Source organism: Ambystoma mexicanum, chromosome 6q, assembly GCF_040938575.1.
Source record: "Ambystoma mexicanum isolate Mex_15411 chromosome 6q, UKY_AmexF1_1, whole genome shotgun sequence".
Lineage (NCBI taxonomy): Eukaryota > Metazoa > Chordata > Amphibia > Caudata > Ambystomatidae > Ambystoma > Ambystoma mexicanum.
Window position 1 is genome coordinate 396038614 of NC_090937.1, and position 22209 is coordinate 396060822.

The following is a 22209-nucleotide window of genomic DNA, read 5'->3' on the forward strand; positions in this document are numbered from 1 at the left end:
TCTAATCCCCCTCTCGCACTCTTTTATATAATAGGCTGGTTGCCCCACCCCTATCCTGTTTCCCCCCCCTCCCCTTCCATCTGTCAGGCTGTTGGTGACCAAAAAAACAACTCACACCAATGTTCGCATGTGATGTGTACAGGACACTGAGGGTCACTTGATTTCACATGCATATATTGAGTGCATGTCCCTACTGACACACACAGTTACACAATGCTCCACCACACGTACAACTACCCTTCCATGCCCAGAGGAAGGGTAGTTGTACTTGTGGTGGGTTGGGAGGGTTTGGGTGACATACCAGTGATTGTCATGGCCTGTTTTGCAGGGGGTGGTGTGATACACACCTTGCATGTGTTCCTTTTGGTCAGACAGGATTGGTTATGTTTAAGTAGCTAGAGATGCACACAATGTAGCACTTCCGTGGCAACATTCTCAGGGTGGTAAGGTTGTGACAGTTGACTTTCTCTTTGTCATCACCGATTCTCACCTGGTATCTGCCAGGCCTGTGTGCACTCCGCAGTGGTGGGAGTTTAGGTGAAAAATGTGGCCACAAGCTGGGTCCGGGCAGCCTCGCCATGTGCCCTTTCCCCTCACATGGCCAGCGCCTGTGCATGTGGTTGGGGATGTGGGGGCACCACCATATCCACCGGTACGTCCTGCCGTGTTGCAACATTGTGCAGGACACATGCTGCTACAACGATCCTGCACACTACTGCGGGTGCATATAGTAGCTGGCCGCCAGATCGGTCAAGGGAGCGGAAGCGTGACTTGAGCACTCCAAATGTGCGCTCCACTATGGCCCTGGTTGCAATATGGGCAGCGTTGTATCTTACCTGGGGTGGTGTGGTGGGGTTCCAGATTGGCGTCATCATGTGGTTGCTCAGAGGGTAGGCACTGTCCCCTCGGGAGGTGATAATGGTTGTGATTAGTTGGGTTTGTGTATTTGTGTGTGTGTGACATGCATGCATGTGCACAGGCATTTGTACTCACCTAGGAGCCATGTGTCGCCATGCTTCCCAGCTTCCAGGGCCCGGCTCAGGGCGGACATTCTGTATATGAAACTGTCATGGGCAGACCCAGGGTAGTTTGCATAGACAGAGGTGATAATTCCCTTTGCATCGCATACAACCTGCACATTGATGGAATGCCAGTGCTTGCGGTTTCGATAGATGTGCTCAGTGACCCTAGGTGGACGTAGGGCCACATGGGTGCAATCTATGCCACCAAGCACTTTGGGGAAGTATGCCACCCTGTAGAAGTCCTGGACCACGGCCTGCCTTTCTGCTGGTGTTCTGGGCATGTATATGTGCCTGCGGACTGAGGGGCGCGCAGTCATGATTGCCAACACCTAGTGTAGGCAGCGTGACTGCGTGGCCTGTGAGACCCCCCCCCACTATGGCAGTTGTCCGCTGAAATGACCCAGTGGCCAAAAAATGTAGGACATTGAGCACCTTCTCTAATGGGCTCAATGCTTGGGAGCACAGGGTGGGTGATGTAAGGTCATCTTCCCACTCCCTGACCAGGTCTAGGATGATACAAGGTGGAAACCTATACCTGCCATAGACCTGGTCGTCAGGCATCCCAAAAAGGCTGGTCCGGGGGCAAAAAAATGCAGAGCCTGGCTATTCTCCTCCTCCTGCGGTGTCCCACGATCAGTCCTGCGACAAATGGGGCATTCATCGTAGCTGTATACACGTGTTTGTTGTTGCGCGCACTTTTCTGCTTTCCTGTGGCGGACGTGTTGATGCCTGTGCGTGTGGGTGTTCCGTGTATTTCGCTGCAGTACTTCCCCAGTTATGCCTTCTTTTTCACGCATTGTTCCCCATTCCGCGTGTTACGCCCCGTGTCCCACCACCTTTTTGGTGTGTGCACTGACGTTGTGCGCTTTCGCTGTGCGCATTGCGCACAGCGTTCGGGAGGATGTTGATGTGACGTGTGCGCCCGTGCGCGCCCCGCTCGGATTTGGCACACATCCCACAGTGAACACGCGCAAGCCCTTCCATGAATCGCACGCTTGCGCGTGTGCTTGCTTTTTCACGCTTGCTCCGGCTTGCACCAAGATTTTCAGCGCACATTTGTTCCATGAATCAGCCCCTAAGTGGTAAGCTCCTCGAAGGTCCAGTTTTGTAAAAACATTGGCATCCTTAACTTGGTCCATTAACACTGGAATGAGTGGAAGGGAGTACCGGTTCTTAACTGTGATATGGTTTAGGGCATGATAGTCTATGCAAGTACGAAGGTCCCCTTCCTTCTTGGGCATGAAGAACAGAGGAGACACCATGGGGGACTTAGAGGGCCGAATAAAACCATTGGCGAGGTAGTTATCCAACTATGTCTTCAAATGAATATTTTCTTTTTTGGTTAAGGCATAAATTCTACTGCATGGGGTTTTTGAACCAGGGATTAAATCAATTTGACAATCATATGGCCGATGTAGAGGTAACACATTGGCCTGTTCTTCTTCAAATACTTCTTGAAAATCTTGATACTCTGGTGGAAGGATTCCTATTAATCCTAAAGTGAGTTCTCCTCTTGAAATCGCTTGAACTTCTTTTCCAAAGGTTCCGCCTTGAACATAGCAGGAGTGTTTTTATTCCTCTGTAAATATTAAGGTTATGACACACCAATCAATCTGTGGATTATGTTTCTTTAGCTATGGAATTCCTAAGATTACTTTAAACTGTGGAGCACTAATTAGGTCAAACAAGATCCTTTCTCCATGTCCCTCCTGACAGATCAAGGTGCAAACTTCAGTACACTTCGTCACTTGTCCGGATATCAGTTGAGTACCATCCACTGCAGTGACATTTTCTACCACAGCCGTTGGGTGCATACCAATATCCATGTTGCCTGCTAATTCGTAATCCATTTAGTTCCCAATCGCACCACTGTCCAGATATGCATCCAGAGCATATATCTTGGAAGGTTGAAGGTCACTACTTAAGATGGCTGGAACAACAAAATGAGAGATCTGAATTTCCTTCTTTTGGCTCAACAAATCGACCACTACACTTGTCGGGCATTGGAGTTTTCCGTCAGTTCATTTTTTATCATATTCCTGTCCGCCTTGTCTATGGCTCCCACTAGTTTCCACAGCGGTTAAATTGGACAGTTACGCAAGTGATGGCCGGCTGAACCACAATAGAGGCATACATTCTGTTGTCTTCTTTTGTCTCTTTCCTCTTTAGAAATGGGACCCAAACACCTCCTAACTGCATTGGCTCAGAGTGACTTTCAGTCACTTGACGAGTTCCACTGTCTTTTGAACAAACATAGAGTGATCTAGTCTCTGATCTGGGGAGCCTTTTTTATAGGGTACCTCCTCAATTGGACCTCAGCGCCCTTTTTGATAATAGTTTATTGTTCACCAATTACGGTCGCATGCCTAGGTAACAACGGAGTCTTCCTGGCCCCCTTGCTCCGTTCGAAAATGTATATAAGGGTTGTGTTACTCTTACTAATATCATGCGCCCTTGTCGTATCGTTGTAAGAAAAGATAAATCAATGCTTCTTATACTCCAAGTTAAGTCATTGATTTTTTATTACTCCTTTGGTTCCTTAGAAAAATGCCCTATATGATTACACGTGTTTCGACATTCTATGTCTTTTTCAAATCAGGGCTAGTTAAACATTACATAACAAAAATTACCATTTTTATAAATCCAAAAATGCACCCAATCAAAAATTAAACAACATTGATGAATGGCCATTTTGAGGGAGGGGGTAGGGTGGGATTGTTAGGAATGAGAAAAACGTTTTTCAAAATGGAGAAACAGAAATATTTGACAAAACACAATGAGAAAGAAAATTATTGTTAGAAATTGATTGATAAAAGATCGCTTCATAATTGTTTTATGTGTTCATCATTGAGTGTGTCGCTCACTCTTATTTCTTACCTAATCTGTTTCGTTCAAAATTCATAAGTTGAATGCTTAATTTCAATGGTCATGGGTTATATCCCTAAAACATAAACATCATAAGGCTCATTAGTGAGTTTATTTGCCCCGCGTTATGTCAAATCACTTCAAATACTCAATGGGGCTGTTATTTTCTCGGCGGAGAGCGTGAGTATCAGTGCCATTAACCATGTTTAACTGTGTTGATCATTGCAATGCCTCTTGGCATCTCTCACTATTATGACTAGATCCAAAGAGTAATGCCACGTGGTCGCCACGTGTAGTTGGACCGTATAAACAGGACCCCCATTTCAGAGCCCCCTCAGCACGCTTACCTGCTCCTTGCGAGCGTATTCCGTTTCTAAAAGTCCCCGTGCATTCTGCATCTAGGTACTGATATTATTGTCAGCTTACTAACGGTACCGCTTAGTCCTACTACTATGTTTATTACTTTCGTCCTAATTCTTGCACAATACGATCAAAATGTCAATTGTTGTTTTGACGCAAGTTAAAGTACTTCTTTTATATATATCAATTATGATTTACTAATCCAGGACAGAGTTTTAAACAAAAAAAATTTTTTCTCGATAATTTACCAATAAATCACATTTCTTGATAGTCCCTGGTCCAGCACTGATTTAAATTTATCAATAAGGTAATTTTGTCTCTAAGGTGCAATATACATAACTAGGCTATAGTCAAAAACTGTTCCGATCGTGTCCCTGACAGTCCTTTTTCTATTTTTAAACCCGCGGCCATATTTTGGGAAAATTTCAATTTTGACTTATGGAGATCACGTTCTCCTTGTTTGTTACACTTATCATTACATTGGTTTAGGTCCCTAATCATCGATGGCTTATTCTAAGTTAGTTATGTATGTAAGAATTTGCTTATATGTACCTTTGTACATAGAAAACTGATTCCGGAAAGCTATGTTTTTAGACAGAGCTGTCCCAATTTCTTAACATGCCATTCCAGCATTGCCCTCTGGTTGTTAATTGAAGTTTCTGAACCTGGTGTATAAAATATTATTATATGCCTATTCGACCCTTTCCAAATGGTGTTACCCCGAAGAAAAAGATATAAATTATTATATACACATACAAAAGTACTGGAAACAACTATTTTTAAATCACGTTATGTTGAACTTGGTTAACCATTATTTTCTTTATTTAAAGAAAGGAGGACATCTCATGTTCTGAATTTAAGCCTCTTTCCACTGAACGAAATTTACAAATTAATTTTGCTTCCTCTTGCCTCAATTTAATTTCAAGGTTTCCTCCTCTTGGTCCCATAGTCACTTTTCTGAGTCCAATAAATTTTAGATGTTTCTTATCAATTAATTGATGTTTTTGTTGCCAATGTTGAGCTAAGGGTAAGTTGGTATCCTGGCTACCAATACTTGAGATGCACTATTAGGGAACTTAGGATAAGAATAAGGGAACACATCTCAAGTATTGGTAGCCAGGATACCAACTTACCCTTAGCTCAACATTGGCAACAAAAACATCAATTAATTGATAAGAAACATCTAAAATTTATTGGACTCAGAAAAGTGACTATGGGACCAAGAGGAGGAAACCTTGAAATTAAATTGAGGCAAGAGGAAGCAAAATTAATTTGTAAATTTCGTTCAGTGGAAAGAGGCTTAAATTCAGAACATGAGATGTCCTCCTTTCTTTAAATAAAGAAAATAATGGTTAACCAAGTTCAACATAACGTGATTTAAAAATAGTTGTTTCCAGTACTTTTGTATGTGTATATAATAATTTATATCTTTTTCTTCGGGGTAACACCATTTGGAAAGGGTCGAATAGGCATATAATAATATTTTATACACCAGGTTCAGAAACTTCAATTAACAACCAGAGGGCAATGCTGGAATGGCATGTTAAGAAATTGGGACAGCTCTGTCTAAAAACATAGCTTTCCGGAATCAGTTTTCTATGTACAAAGGTACATATAAGCAAATTCTTACATACATAACTAACTTAGAATAAGCCATCAATGATTAGGGACCTAAACCAATGTAATGATAAGTGTAACAAACAAGGAGAACGTGATCTCCATAAGTCAAAATTGAAATTTTCCCAAAATATGGCCGCGGGTTTAAAAATAGAAAAAGGACTGTCAGGGACACGATCGGAACAGTTTTTGACTATAGCCTAGTTATGTATATTGCACCTTAGAGACAAAATTACCTTATTGATAAATTTAAATCAGTGCTGGACCAGGGACTATCAAGAAATGTGATTTATTGGTAAATTATCGAGAAAAATTTTTTTTTGTTTAAAACTCCGTCCTGGATTAGTAAATCATAATTGATATATATAAAAGAAGTACTTTAACTTGCGTCAAAACAACAATTGACATTTTGATCGTATTGTGCAAGAATTAGGACGAAAGTAATAAACATAGTAGTAGGACTAAGCGGTACCGTTAGTAAGCTGACAATAATATCAGTACCTAGATGCAGAATGCACGGGGACTTTTAGAAACGGAATACGCTCGCAAGGAGCAGGTAAGCGTGATGAGGGGGCTCTGAAATGGGGGTCCTGTTTATACGGTCCAACTACACGTGGCGACCACGTGGCATTACTCTTTGGATCTAGTCATAATAGTGAGAGATGCCAAGAGGCATTGCAATGATCAACACAGTTAAACATGGTTAATGGCACTGATACTCACGCTCTCCGCCGAGAAAATAACAGCCCCATTGAGTATTTGAAGTGATTTGACATAACGCGGGGCAAATAAACTCACTAATGAGCCTTATGATGTTTATGTTTTAGGGATATAACCCATGACCATTGAAATTAAGCATTCAACTTATGAATTTTGAACGAAACAGATTAGGTAAGAAATAAGAGTGAGCGACACACTCAATGATGAACACATAAAACAATTATGAAGCGATCTTTTATCAATCAATTTCTAACAATAATTTTCTTTCTCATTGTGTTTTGTCAAATATTTCTGTTTCTCCATTTTGAAAAACGTTTTTCTCATTCCTAACAATCCCACCCTACCCCCTCCCTCAAAATGGCCATTCATCAATGTTGTTTAATTTTTGATTGGGTGCATTTTTGGATTTATAAAAATGGTAATTTTTGTTATGTAATGTTTAACTAGCCCTGATTTGAAAAAGACATAGAATGTCGAAACACGTGTAATCATATAGGGCATTTTTCTAAGGAACCAAAGGAGTAATAAAAAATCAATGACTTAACTTGGAGTATAAGAAGCATTGATTTATCTTTTCTTACAACGATACGACAAGGGCGCATGATATTAGTAAGAGTAACACAACCCTTATAGTCTCTGATCTGGCCGATCAGAGCGCCAGTCCTGCAGTCGGTGATCTAGTTGTATAGTTAGGTAAATGAATTCGGCACAACCTATAGGAGGGTTGACTACTTACACTAATATGTCTTTGAGTTCCCCTCGTAATCCTCAATAAAAGAGTGTTGTTCTCTTCTCCTCAGGCCAATTAGTCTCTGCTAGTAGTTGATTAAAGGAAGCTATGTAAACTGACAATTCTTGGTTACCTTGGCGTAAAGAGAGCAGCTCATTATCTAAGGCCTATCCCTGAGCATGGTGGGCAAAGAGTTTCTCTAACTCCTGCCGAAAACCAGGGAAGTTTCTTAATAATGGGTCATCTCGATTGACTAAGGGTATGGACTAGTCGTCAGCATGTCCACCCAGATATTATAACACAAATGCCACCTTATCCTGATCTGAAGGAAAGACCCTGGATCTACACAGATAGTGTAAATTACATTGGTTCATAAAAACTGCAAAACGCCTTAGATCCCCCGTAAACCTTTCTGGGGCTGCTAGTGGAATGTTCCCTGGTTAAACCACCTGTAGAGGAGGACTGGGAGCGGAAATTTGACCCTGTGGGACACCACTTGGAAGTAGTGCTTGTCCTGCTTGGGACTGTAGTAAATGGCGACCCAATTCATCAGTGCGTTCTCTGTTAATCACCAACTCTCTCCTGAGAGAATTGGTTTCTGACCTAGCGGCATGGACTTCTGCCCTTAACTCTCCCAAAATCTGGGATAAATTGTCTATTTCTGTGTTTCCATTACGCTCAGGTGGAGTATTTTAAGTACGGCTTTGCGTTCTGTAACGCTTACCTGGACTGCTCGGGAGCATAATGCCTTCTTAGCCTGTGGACCTGGTACCTTGGCACTTTTATGACTCGTTTTCTGTTTAAACAATGACAACAATAGAAATGCTATAATGTCTATTAACGGAGATAGTACTGCATGAGATGTATACTCCTTTAATCCCCCCCTTTTCACCTGTTTTTATTTATTGTGGAGCTCTCCATCCTGCTTTTCTACAGGGGGGCATTGAGATGAAGAAACAATGGTAACTTTGGTAGCAGATGTACTCTATAACTTCTTGCCTTGAAATGTCTATACTTTCATGAATGAGTCTTTGGGTAAGTAAGCTGGTGAAAACACTGTCATCTTTAAGGGCTTGAATTGATTCCTACCTTGGAGAGATCGCTCTTTCTAATAATTTACTCTTTTTCTCTTTTTTTCTGCAGGTTCTCGGGAAACTGGGAAAATAATTTTGGCTGCCGATGGCGGCAGAGTTAACTCGGGATGAGGAAACGTTTTAAAATGTATGTTTGCCAATACGGAGTAACTGCAGCCTTCAAGGAAGAGCGTGGAAACCACTGTGAGGTGAAAACTTGAAGAACCTTCAGGTACGTCAATGCTTATTAAACGTCTTCTTTTATTAACTGTTAAGTTTGTTTGTTAATTAATTACCTCTTGTTTTGTCTGCTGGATTTCGTAAAGCTGAGGAAAAATACCTTCAGAAGATGGAGTGGCAGCGGAAGAAAATTCTGACTGAAGATGCTGCGACTGTGAGTGAAACCTCTGACTAAAAATGCTGTGGCTACGAGCGAAAACTGCTGACTGAAGATGCTGCGGCTGTGAGTGAAACTTCTGACTGAAGATAACCGCTTCTGAGATAACTTCTGTCAGGTAAGTCTTTTCTATAAACTATTGTATTCTGTAGTTTTCTGTAAAGCTAATGTCTCTATTTTCTCCTTTTACAGGTTCTATGAGGAGAAACGCTGGTGGCGTTACCCGCTGTCAGCGGAGCAGACGCGAAGCGTGCTTTCCAGCAGGGGCGTGGCTTAAGTAGCTCCCTCTGCAATTTGAATAGAACGTGCTGCAATTTGTAAATGGATCTTGCAGCAGCCATGTTTAGTGTATGAAATTACTGTTGAAGCAATAGTGCCATCAAAAATGTTATTGGCTCAAAAGATGGGCCATGATAATAAAAAAAACGACCCAGGGGAGCCCAGGAAACTCAAAGCTGAAGCCACAGTAAACATAACTATAACGTAATGAATGCTGCGGTTTTCTTTCTAAGTTAGAAAGAAAACAGCAGCATTTATTTTGCAGTGCTTTTTAAAAAGAATGAAATTTAAAGAACTTACCAGCAGCAGCTTGTGTTAATCTCTGTCCTCTGTCAATAATGAAGCAAAGGCCACCTGCTGGTAGCTTTTGCTTATTACAGCTAGCTGGCTTCTGCTTCATTAGTGCCGCAAGGGCAGAAATTTAACAAAAGCACAGGAGGCTCATCCATTTCACAAAATGGATACCTCCTAGTGCTTTAAATTTGGGTCTTTGAGTCTCATTTGCTCAAAAGTTTACATAGGAACTTTCTTAATCAATATTCTTTAGAGATATTTTTGATCATGGCACATCTTTTGAGCAAATACAACTTTTTATGGCACTATTCCTTTAAACATCTTAAGAGTCTATGGAAGTATATGATGTGAATGGTGTAAATGCCATATGTGCCAGGCTAACACCCACCTTTGACCTGCTGACTGATATAATGTTCCCTGCCTAGCCTGAATGCCTGAATGAGGACTATGCTCACTGACTGGGATCATGGCAGTGTCATAGCACCAAGCAAATATACCCTCAAATCATCATCACACACTACCTAAAGCACACAACCATGTGACAGCAGGACAAACTCTGCACAAAGCAAAAGGAAACTGACAAAAGTGTGACAAGACTCAAGCCAAATAAAAATTATACCCAGACCAACCAAACCAAACCATGAAAAGGCACCCAAACACCATAACTACTGTCAAGCAACCACCATTCAGACAGCAAGCTCCTCAAATGCACCGGAAACTACTAAATAACCACTGACCCTACATATCATACTAACCACTGACATTGCACTGATTCTGCACATCATACTAAGCGGGGGCGCCATATCATAAATCAGAGAGATACAAAAGCTTCACACACCCACTATGTAAGCACATAATGTATTATGAGACCTAATTATCTGGTGCAGCAAGCTGTAGAATCTGTACGAATGGTGTCCAACACATTATGCAGGCAAAATCAATGGTGTCCAACACTACATGCACACAAAACTAATGGTGTGCAACACCTCATTAAACTCCACAGAGGGCAGTACATAGGTACTGCAACTGTAGCAGCCCCCGCCCCTAATAAAAGGTAACACTTACCAGTGGTGTGTCCAGACTCTTTTGACTGGGGTGGCCCAAGTGGGGCACTGACTTATGCAGGGTTGGCATGAAGTATGAGCACATGTACACACACACACATGTCTGAATAGCGTTCATTTACTGTATGTCTACACTACCCATATCTACTTTAATTACTAACATTAGTGTATTACATTCCTGTGTTAAAAGTTGTATTACTAACATGGGGTGGCCAATCAGATTCAATGAGTAGTGCCACCCCAGGCCACTCCCTGGTCTTCGCCTATGACACCTACATCTGGCAAGCAACCACCTACAATAAATCACACTACAAGTGCCCTCTCCCGGGGCCTGTGGTTTGCTAGGCTGCAAATCCAGAGTGCATTGGTGAAAATCTGGTGCTGTAACATACATCATACCTAACTTCTAAACATTGGCGTACACACATCAGCCAACCAAAAGACAGGAAGTGTGTCACTCTGACATAGGCAACCGTAGACATGTATATATTAGAAGCTCACACGGTCCATAGTCAAAGCTCAGGTTTGTCCAGATGATTGTTTCTGTGGAAAGAAAAAACAGGTTTTCCCTATCACTATCACATCACTAAAAACACTGTCAATATCACATCATTAAAATTCATGAATGAAGTACACTAGTGCACACTCTCGTTTGCCTGTAACCCTAGCACTAAACAAAGGCCACGACAAACGCACACCAGCACATGTAATCAATGAGAGGCCTCTTATAACCAATGACTACCTGTCAGAAGATCCTGGGGAAATAATAAATATGCTAACCCAATTCATTCCAATCCCAAGGTCACGCAGCTCAGAATTGAGGCCTTAGTACATCATTGGGGTGCACATGCCAAAACAGACACATTTTTGTAGAATGCAATTCAATAGGTGTTTTTTCAGTATGATCCTTGGAATAGAACAGTTTCCTCATAACACCAATCAAATGTTATGTTATGTTAAAGGTACTTAAATAGCGCACCGTCACCAATGGAATTGGTCCCCAAATGTACTTGTGCCCTCAAGGTTTCTGATCATTATGATGTCCCCTCATTTGTAGACCGTTCTGCCTTCATAAGGGCATGATTAGTTCTTAATTTGCCCTGAACGCAAACGCTGCATCCAGTAGCTCCTGCACGCCTTCTGCCTCAGCCTTGAGAATTGCACCTTGCTGCTGCGTAAGGACGTCGCCATAGAACACATGCCCGAAAGTGTCCAGCATAAGTCATACTCCTCAACCAAGCCAATGGAGACGACGTCATCATTTAGGGCCCGAGTGTGGAGCGAAATGAAGCCCTGTATCGTATAAATGAGGTGCCAGCAGCAGCACCTAGTTACTTTGATGAAACGCACACACCACATTCCACTTCCAGAACTCCCATGACCTCAGCATTCCAACAGAGAAGACAAGGTGGCAAGAAAGCACAATACAACACAGAGCTCTGTAGCGGGACCCGTGTGCGTGGCTGTTTACACTGCAACTAGCCTGGGTTAGGGGAGACCAAGCACAAGAAAAGTTGGCGAGTAAGGGACGCGCTTGAGGATGCAGCAGCCACATCCGTAGTCCAGTGTCTACTTGCAACATCTGCAGAAAAAGGTGTTGCAAGGGAAGACTGGGGGGCTATAGTCCCGCCTCTTTTGGTTGCAGCCCCAGAAAGAAGCTCAGGGGCTACAGCCAAAAAGGCTAGCTAGCCCAGAGTCCCACCAGTCCGGACGCTAGTGTAGCCCCAGACCTTTTCCAGACCTAGCAACACCCCTGTCTGCAGGTGCGAAATATCAACCAGAGCAAAGCCATTTGCACCAACAGATTGACTTTCGTGAATTTCGCCACCCAAAGAAGGCAGGATAAGCGCTTTGGATTAAAGCGCTATATAAACACAATAAATACAAATACAAATACAAACTAACATGCGCGCGCACTTGGCACATGCAATTCAGGAACAGTTTTGTGAACCTGTCCTAATGAGTTCGAAATTCTCGTGTGGTCCAAGTGGGCAGGAGCGGTTGAGAGAAGTGCTCCTCTACTTTTTAAAACTAACTTTAACTGTTCCTATACTTTTATTGTAAAAGGAAACCGTTTCCGAATGGTTTATTTTAAAATAAAAGCGTAGGAAGCAGTTGAAACTTGCACTTCCCTTAAACAGCAGGCGCATTTGTTTGGAGGTGTGAATTGCATTTGGGAGGGGGCGTGGTGATGGGGTTTGTGGGGAGTGGGCCAGGCCTGCAGGGAGTTCCACTACTTCTTTTCATACACTTCGACCACTGGCAACCACAAGGATGAAACGTTACTGGGCTGACATAAAAAAACTCAAAGTCCTTAATTAATTGCATAAAATTGGCAAGCTTCTAAAATATGTCCTTACTCAAGTGTGTGCACGTAGACTTAACGTCAGTTATTAATGAAACTATTTTAGCCATTATATTAAGAAAACCGATGTTTATACAACAATCTCTTCTGTCAGATCAGACATGCTTGCACATATGCTGACAAACATTGGAACCCCCATATATATAGTTTATTCTGTAACTTAATTGAAATGTTCACAAATTGTAGCATGCCCTGTCTTTTTAATATATAACCTTGCCTAGTATATTTATTATATTCCATTCTTGTGCTCAGTGTTATACTGCATTGAACCCCAATATCTTTTTGATGGGGCTCTACGCCTTTACATGTTTCAGACGTTTCTGTTAACAGGGCGCCTTCTTCAGGGACAATATTGGACAGTTACTTCTAACTTCTAAACATGGCGATCATGGGATGACTTCTACATGTAGATTTCTCTAATTATGGCTCCCTCTTTTGCATTTCACTTAATGAGGGTCACTGTTGGGATTGCCATAAATTCACACCCTTCGGATCCCTCTCTTTTGTGATGAGCCTACTAGAATTGTATTCTAATACTTGTGTCTTTCCTGTGTTGGATTTAAATGTAAGTTGATTCTTCACATCATAGTACAATTACGTGGATTTAATGTCTTCATATGGAGGGGTTACTAATACAGCATGCCAGATCATGTAAATACTCTTTTCTGATGTTAATCATTTAAAGATGAAAGGATCCAATGGAGGTGATTTTCTCTGTTCTTTTATCTTTAAATGATTAAATGAGTAACAATGTAAAGAAGGAAGGTAGACGTCATTGCAGATAATGTATTTTCGTCATCTTCTCCTCAGACTGAGGAACTGGTGTTTATCTGGATCTATGTCTAAAGATTGGTAACAAAAGGCTGACCATGCAGATTCGCGACGGAGAGGGCTGCGTTAGCGCTGTCGGCTGTTTTAGTACCGGCCCTCCTGTTTGCTTTCAGGCGCCACCCCTCTCATACGCTACATGGCCCCCGTCTAACCTCCCGGCTACCACCCATGTACCTGTTGCTGTCTCCGCCTCCACGCACGTCCATCCTGAAGAGTTGATCCCAAAGCCTGATGCCGAGCACTTGTCACTTCTGTGCGTGGCCTTTGTGACTCAGGCCTCCGTGTTCACACTTTTAAGACCGCACATGCTTGATTTATCTGTAAGAGTAAGGGCATGTTATTCATAAAGGAAACTTCGTGATCAAGTCTTTCTGGAAAGGGGTGACTATAGGGATCTATGTGATCACTGCACCGCCCATAATGTCCACTTTAAAAATGCCGACTTCCATTATGGCACAGCGCAGTGATCACATAGATCACTAGTGCTCTGTATCCTTCTACTCGCTTCCCCCCAACCTACTTACCTTTTTTGTGGCCCACTTATGTGTGTGCCACCAAGTCCCCTCTATCCCTGCAACATCATTGTCCACCCACTTACATGGGTCGGAGCTGGTGCCGCAGCCCCCCCCCCCCCCTTTTTTTTACTTGTCCCCCTCTATCCTTCCAGTGGAAGAGGGGGACACCCCCACAAACCCTGCTTCCCTTAGTCGTCATAATGGAAGTCGGAATTTTTGTTCGGCTCAAATGCACAGTAATGGTAATGTCATTTTTTTGTTGGAATTTTGGTGTGAAACTGACTACTGCACCTTACCCTGAAAATCAATCATTTCTCCAGTGATGTCTATAAACCCTGGACCTGAAACAGAGTATCACGCCTAGAAGGGAAATGACTGATCTGTCCTCTGGGTGGAACCAAAGGTAAAGAAAAGGAAGTAAGAAACAAAATCACAATCACGTGGAAAAATAGACACAGGGGAATTAAGTATAATACTTCATAAACTAGAATATTCCTTTGACATGTGAATGAGAGCTTTGTAGAAAAAAAGTATGCGAATACCATGCAGAAGTGGCTAGATTGCCCTTGAGATGCGGCTAGATTGCCCTTGCGCTGGATAGAATAGGTTTTGCATGCTTGTCCCCATTGCACATTTTTGGGACCCTCTCATCCAGTTGATCACTGAACAAAAGATTCACATAAAAAGGCCCTTTTATAAGTGCATCTTTGTGGAAGAACTCAGTATATGCCGTCTTCTAAGGACTGCAGCTCCTGCCACCAAAGCAGTGGCCCTTACAGAGTCTGAAGAAATGTCAGTCAAATACAGGTCCTGCAGGACCATTCAATGTATCAAGTGAGAGGGGTCCACACCAGAATCCAAAACATTTGAGATATCCGGAAACTTTCTCAACAGTGATTGGGCTGCATATGTCGAATAAGTACTGGCTTGGGTAGCCAAATTACAACCAGAGGATAATTTCTTCAGGGCATTATTGGCCTTTTTATCTGATATAGTAAAGTGAGAGCTGCTGCAACCACTTCCGGTTTTACAAGGATATTGGAGAGAAGCGAGTCTAATTCAAAACTATCAGGTGATATAACCTCTCTGCATTCCTCAGTGGTCCAGGTTCCCGTCAATTATCTCGGATAAGCTACCTTTTCCAAGTCTCTCCATTCTCTCCAAGTGATCTCCTTTATATGCTCAATCAGAGGAAATTTCATGGAAATCAGGAATTGTCTGAGCACCTCAGAGCCAAAAAAGCTAGTAGGAAAGGACAGCTCCAATTTTTCGAGAATGCTTCACAATATGCAGGCTAAGAGTGGCCCATAGGGCAATGCCCGAAGTGAAGGCCCAACATGATAGTGTTGTTTTTGTCAAAGTGGGCAGGTTTGTGGCCAAAGTGGGCCAGTTTGAGTTACTTCACTGTGCAGCTGGTGGTTATGACCAGGGTTACTGAAACAATATTCTTTAAAATACACTATTTGCAGCACATTTTACTAAAACACTCTAGCCTGGGTACTACCCAAACAGACTGTCACAGAAGGCATGAATTGCCATTTACGACTTTGGACCACTTTTTCATACATGCCACGGACAATGTTGGGCCTCAGTCCGACCCTGCTAATACCCTGGTGATCTCCTTCCATATATATTTTCCCATACCTTAGGACATGGACCCATCAGGAAGGACTTGTCCCTGGTGGTCGTCCCCCTCGTCCTCTGTTAGGGGTAAACTCTGCCTGGGTCTCTTGGAAGCCGAGGTGGCTATGTCATATTTTTGGTCAAGCCGCTGGTGACCACTGCTTCTGCCAGAGTTCTGATCTGTTCCCTCTCAGCATTGGGATAGAAGCCTTTGCGTATTTACCCTTCTGCAGGCACTGTTTACCCGACATGGTAGAAGTGTAAAGAATAGAAAAGGCCCCGCGTGCCATGGATTGTTGCTACTATTTCACCCGGAAGAGTCATGCAAGATCTGGGTTTGAAGGAAATACAGAGCCGCACTCTGTAAGATTCATTTGCATGTCAGGACTTGATATGAACCCCCAGTCGTGCAGATGGAGGAAAGAAATCAAGTTGCAATGTGTCATATATCGAAAAAAACAGATTCTTGCTCAGCAGAAGCAGGACTAATAATGAAATAAAAACTTTAAAATTCTCTAAATAAAATATATATATCTTCGATTTCATCATTGAGTTTACCTGCCTTTAAACAATTTTGGAGTCTTTTCCCAGTAGAATTGATGTGCGGAAGGCAGATTAGTAAATCATTGATAATCGATTCACATGATATATGCTCTACCTCTAAAGTGGGTACCCAGCATTAGTCTTATTCTCCAGTGCCACATCCAATTCTTTAGACTATTCAAACACCTTTTCAAAGATCCTTGAAATTTAGGGAAGGCTGTTTAAAAGCTAGGCACTATCATGCACTGGCAAGACCAAGCATGCTTTGTTTGGTAAAGAGGTTAGCACTAATGCCTTACCCATTGGTTGGGCCAGTAGTTTATCAGATGTGCTGCCATGAGTGATGTCTCCAGTGGAGTGAGTACGCAGATACCAGATGGCGTTCGGTGTCTGTTTACACTTTCACGTTACTCGCGTTTGATTTTTTTCTGGAACCTAGTGTGCAGAGCATGTAAGAGGAGCGCCCACCCCCCCTTGTTTGACACCAAGAGTGGTGCATGCTTTGGGGTACATACACCAACCTCTCGATGCAGAGTGAAGTAGTTGCCACTCCATCAACTAATGCTCTGCTAAGAAATAGATGAATGGCTTGTCAATAGGTTTTCTGCCTGGCATATCCTGCACCAGTAGTTCAGAAAGTAGGATCGATGGGGGTGACAACTGATTAAGGTTTTGGATAAAGTGATTTGTACATCCTGATGAAGGCCCAGTAATCAATTACATCAGCGTGTGGGAGAAGACGCATCACGAGTAAGGGGCCGAAACACGTGTTGACCAGTACACGACTCTCTTGTTTGAGTGTTTGTGTTTCCAACTTGAATTCAGTTGAACTGAAAATTTGAAAAAATAGGCTGATCTGTATTGTAAATACATATTTTTGTAGAGGCTGTAAATGGACCCAAATTACTGCGGTATTATCACGGATCAAGAATGTCTGTTCATCTCTGACAAATTCTGATCAAGTCACTACGAACTAACACCCAGTCACAATATGTGTTATTTTATATGGTTTTGTGTATGAATTCTAATGAATGAAATAAAGGAATTGCTTATATATTCACTCATGTGTTGTTTGCTTACAATTCGGTAAGCAATAGAACAGGATTTTTGTGTATACAACCTATTGTTAAATGCCAAGGTAGGGATAACCAGTTTCCTAATACAGTTGTTGTGTCCAGGGGAGTGGGTGTCATGCTTATTGCTCTTCACCCAAAATCTTACTTTCGACATTTAAGATTAAGAATAGAAAATAAGGAGGTGCAAACTGTGGCATAAAAATAGGTGCTAAAGTAGTTCACTCAACAAGGAACATTTTTAAAACACGAGTCATAATATGCAGGTAGAGCCATCAAATATGCAGCCACTCCCACTACATAACAGCACCTATCAATTCATGGCAGGTCCAGACATTACAACCCCCCTCAACAAGCCACCAGCCATGGGAACATTCAACACCCCTACATACCAGTATGGAAGGTCTAGCAAACACCATATGAACCCCCTGACATGTATTCGTACAATCAACAGAAGACCCACACACCACCCAGCATCCCCCAGTGCAGTTGCCACATCCCTCCAAAATCAGACCCATAAACCACGCGTTCACCAATGATGCAATTATTTGTTTAAGTGGATGGGACTTTCCAGAAATCTGAACTGGCCACTGTTGAAATGGCAATCCTCTCACATGAATATGCTGGTCAGAGATGAACTTTTAGCATAATTGAATAGTCGTTTATGCATCAGAAAACCAGACATTTATTGTTTGACTAAACATGAAGGTATCATGGGTGTTTGCGGGTGTGAAGATTGTGTTTATATACGGGGAAACAAACAGCCCATTTTGCCTTGTTGTGAAACTCGTTTTGAAAGACCATTTAGGCTGGGCGATCCGGAACCAGTGACTCATGATGTCACCCATGATCTCCCATCGGAAAATCATGAACATTTGGTGCTGAATCACAGTCGTTGAAAGGTGAAACATGTTGTCAATTCCTTCTAGGTGCCATACCAGATGCCACAGCCTATTGGCGAAGTGTTTTTTTCTGAAACCTTTGATGATGGAACAATGGATGGGTAAGTACCGTAAACATATTGAAAGAAAGATTTCATGTATTTTTTGTATTTTCAACATTGACATGGAACTAAAGCAGCTCAGTCACGAAGAGCCCGAGACTTGCAGCATGAACTAGTGCAAAGACATAAGGAATTAAACCATTCGTGAACCAATACTCCCTTCTTCATCCATTCCAGTCCAGCTTCCATCCCTCCAAGTCTATGGAAACTGCTCTTCTCCACGTCGCCAACTCTTTGCTCTCTGCCTGCCATGTCAAATTTGGCCCGAGGCTCCTTTTCCTAGATGTCCCCTCTTCTTTTCATACTGTCATGCACCCCTCTCTCCATTCTACCCTTGCCTCTCTTGGAAATTCTGGCTCTGTCCTCCGGTGCTTCGGCTCCTACCTTTCCAAGTGAACCTCGTCTATCTCTTGGTCTGGGCATATGTTTTCTTCTCTACCTCTCCAATGTTGTGTTTCACGAGGCTCTGTCTTTGGTCCTCTCTGGCCTAGGTGTAAACCTTAAAAAAGGCAGTATTTCAAAGAACACCTTTTTTGTCATTTGCCTCATTATGGGTGAATGAGGTTGAAGTGTGAGAATTGTGTATTCATCCCACATGGGCAGTAGTTCTGCAGCGTTGCGTTGATGGTTGAAATATTTTGGCACCGTAACGCAGTGGTAGAATTGTATTCCTCAAAGGACTGATGAAACTTGACATTATGTGCCATGAAGGTCCATGAGTCCCGTTTCTGTTTCCTCTGATGAATGCGTACCACTTCAGGAAGGTGGCCTTTGAGAAAGGAGTATCTCCCCTGAGCTTCCCGTCCCAATCAGGTCAGCTGCCCGATCCTATGGGCTCGCTTGGGCTTCTTTTCACAACCGTCGACCGTCCCAATCAGGTCAGCTGCCTGATCCTATGGGCTCGCTTGGGCTACTTTTCACAACCGTTGACCATCCCAATCAGGTCAGCTGCCCGATCCTATGGGCTCAGCTGGGCTACTTTTCACAAAAGTTGACAGTCCGAATCAGGTCAGCTGTACGATCCTATGGGGTTGGTTGGTCTACTTTTTGCAACCATTGACCCTCCCAATCAGGTCAGCTGCCCGATCCTATGGGCTCGCTTGGGCTACTTTTCGCAACCGTTGACCCTCCCAATAAGGTCAGCTGCTCGATCCTATGGGCTCGCTTGGGCTACTTTTCTCAACCGTTGACCCTCCCATTCAGGTCAGCTGCCCGATCCTATGGGCTCGCTTGAGCTACTTTTCGCAACCGTTGACCCTCCCAATCAGGTCAGCTGCCAGATCCTATGGGCTCGCTTGGGCTACTTTTTGCAACTGTTGACCCTCCCAATCAGGTCAGCTGCCCGATCCTATGGGCTCGCTTGGGCTACTTTTCGCAACCGTTGACCCTCCCAATGAGGTCAGCTGCCCGATCCTATGGGCTCGCTTGGGCTACTTTTCGCAACCGTTGACCCTCCCAATCAGGTCAGCTGCCCGATCCTATGGGGTTAGTTAGGCTACTTTTTGCAACCTCTCTCCGAGTTTCTGCTGCCACCTGTGGGGTAGGGGGGATGAGCTCCCGCTTGATCCCTTATTAAGGGGTTTACAGTGTTTCCCTGTAGATCTCTGTTACAGCATGTGGATTATACATTTACGGCTGTTTGGGTGGTACATTGATAGCAAATATTTTGGCGCCTGGAGACACTTTCTGCTGTATAGGCGCCATACAAATGTTCAATAAATAAAATAAATAAAACATACAGTATTTTGGAAAAACATTACGTCATCTATTCGTAACATTTAAAAAAGAGGTGTTTCAATGCCTGTTTGTCGAATGAAAATGCATAGGCGACAGCACAGGTTTAAACTGCTACTGTTTCATAAATGAACTGCACAGACGGTTAGTACTGACGCTTCAGTGCTTCAGTGAGGGTTTCTCACAGGTCCCCCTTTTCACGCCCTGTGGGGGTCCCTAGCTTCTACATGACCTTTAATTTGAGGGGATGCGCTACTGCACCGCTTACCTTAAGGCATGTTAACAAGCTGGGGGGCGGGGGATATTTGAACAACCACCGTTCTGGCGGTGGTAAACACGTGCTGGATTCCAAGGCACAGTTCAACCTCATTCACCCACAATGAGGCAAATGACAAAAAAGCGGTGTTCTTTGAAATACTGCCTTTTTTAATGTTTCCACCTAGTTTAAAATGGTCCCACTGTGCAAGTTAAATAGACCTGAGAAGTGCCTATAGTGTGAGGCTATTTTGCAGTGTGACATTTTTAAATTACGAGAATAAATGACTTGTGTTCTTTATATAGAACCCACCACTTTAATTCTTCTTGTGCCCGACCCTAGACGTTGCAGTTGGCTACTTGTATATACAGTCAATATGTCATTTAGCCAGTAAATATTGCAAGCATTTTCTAATGTGGAAATAATATATACTGTTGAAGTTAAGGTAGTGGTATATACAATACAATACCGAATGTCTATAAGTATTTCAGTTATTAGACATTGCACACATTAATTAACCTGCTGTGTTGACTGAGATGATACTGAGAGGGCGCGCAACGGGCATCACCTCGGAAAGATGCAAGCAAGCAACTCAGCAACGGAAGCCAGAAGAGCAAGCAAGCATCCCTTATTAACATGGACACAAAAGTAGACTTTCTATACAAAAGTGTATTCAGCAAACGCCATTTTGTAAAATATCGGTGCTTGATCCCTCAGTAAGTCTGTAATTGTGTTCAAACTGAAGAGTTTCTTTTAAGTAAAGATGTCATGGTATGCTGTGCTGTGCCACCACAGGATCAATTATGATCTGGGCGTGTGCTTTCCACCCCCTCCTCAGCACCCAGGAACTAATGGGAGGTAATAGTTGCTGCAGTCACAATGTGAGCTAAATAATCTCCCACGTGGTCTCATTTTGCAACTTATTTACATGCAATTTAAATCTTCTGTATATTGACTATCCGTAGAGGGCGCTATCTTTTGCCTATTCATGGATAGGTGCACATCGAGAAAACACAACATACGCTTTCTTTTTAGTGAAATTGGGTACAGCGTTTAATATATTGCTGACCTATTAACTCTCATATACTTTTTTTACATGTTCATGGAATAACACAACTATTTCAATCTGTGCAGAAGTGCAATTATCCTACACTCGTGAACAATAAGTACACAAACTACATTTCAAGCATAACCAAAGTTAAACAAATTGATACAAGGATATACTTCATAGTGAAAAATAGAAGGAACAGAGAACCACATACATGAACATTCTTCTAGTACATGTTGGTGTCCTAATTGTACATCAAGGTTTTTTTTAACAAGTTTTACCAATCAGATGGAGCTTAGATTTTTGTTACTCTATGTGAAAGACCTTGGGTAGGTCTGTCATAGCCAGGCTAAAGGGGGACCAAATGGTGGCCCTTTTGGGTCACCCTCTGTTCCTTCTATTTTTCACTATGAAGTATATCCTTGTATCAATTTGTTTAACTTTAGTTATGCTTTGGTATATGGGTGGGGTAAGGGAATAGGTTAGGGTGGTAAGGTGAGGGAAGTGGGGGGAGGTTAAAAGGGGGGGAGTCTCCCCCCCTATTTTAGAGAAAAAAAAGGACCCAAAAAATGTAGTCAAATTGGAAAAGGTCAAAATATTTCCATCAAGTAGACCTAAACCGGAGCCCTCTACCCAATTTAGGGCAGTGAGGGCATTTGTAATGTCGGTCCTTGAAGTGCGCATCACTGCAAATTACATGTTTGGATTTCCACCTGGGTGTTGGAGTTGGAAATGTAAAATATGAATGGACACGCACCTGTCAAACATGAGAGCATTTCTAAATTTAGTAGAGAAAT

General features: G+C 42.7%; 1 protein-coding gene across 3 annotated transcripts in view; it reads left to right on the top strand.

Moving 5' to 3' along the window:
* CLGN (calmegin) overlaps positions 1-22209 on the top strand; it is a 510795-nt gene that overhangs the window by 78034 nt on the left and 410552 nt on the right. For all 3 annotated transcript variants that reach the window (XM_069630884.1, XM_069630885.1, XM_069630886.1), the window contains one exon: positions 18301-18374. In XM_069630884.1, coding sequence (XP_069486985.1) covers positions 18301-18374 — 74 coding nt within the window. The remainder of the gene's footprint in view (positions 1-18300; positions 18375-22209) is intronic.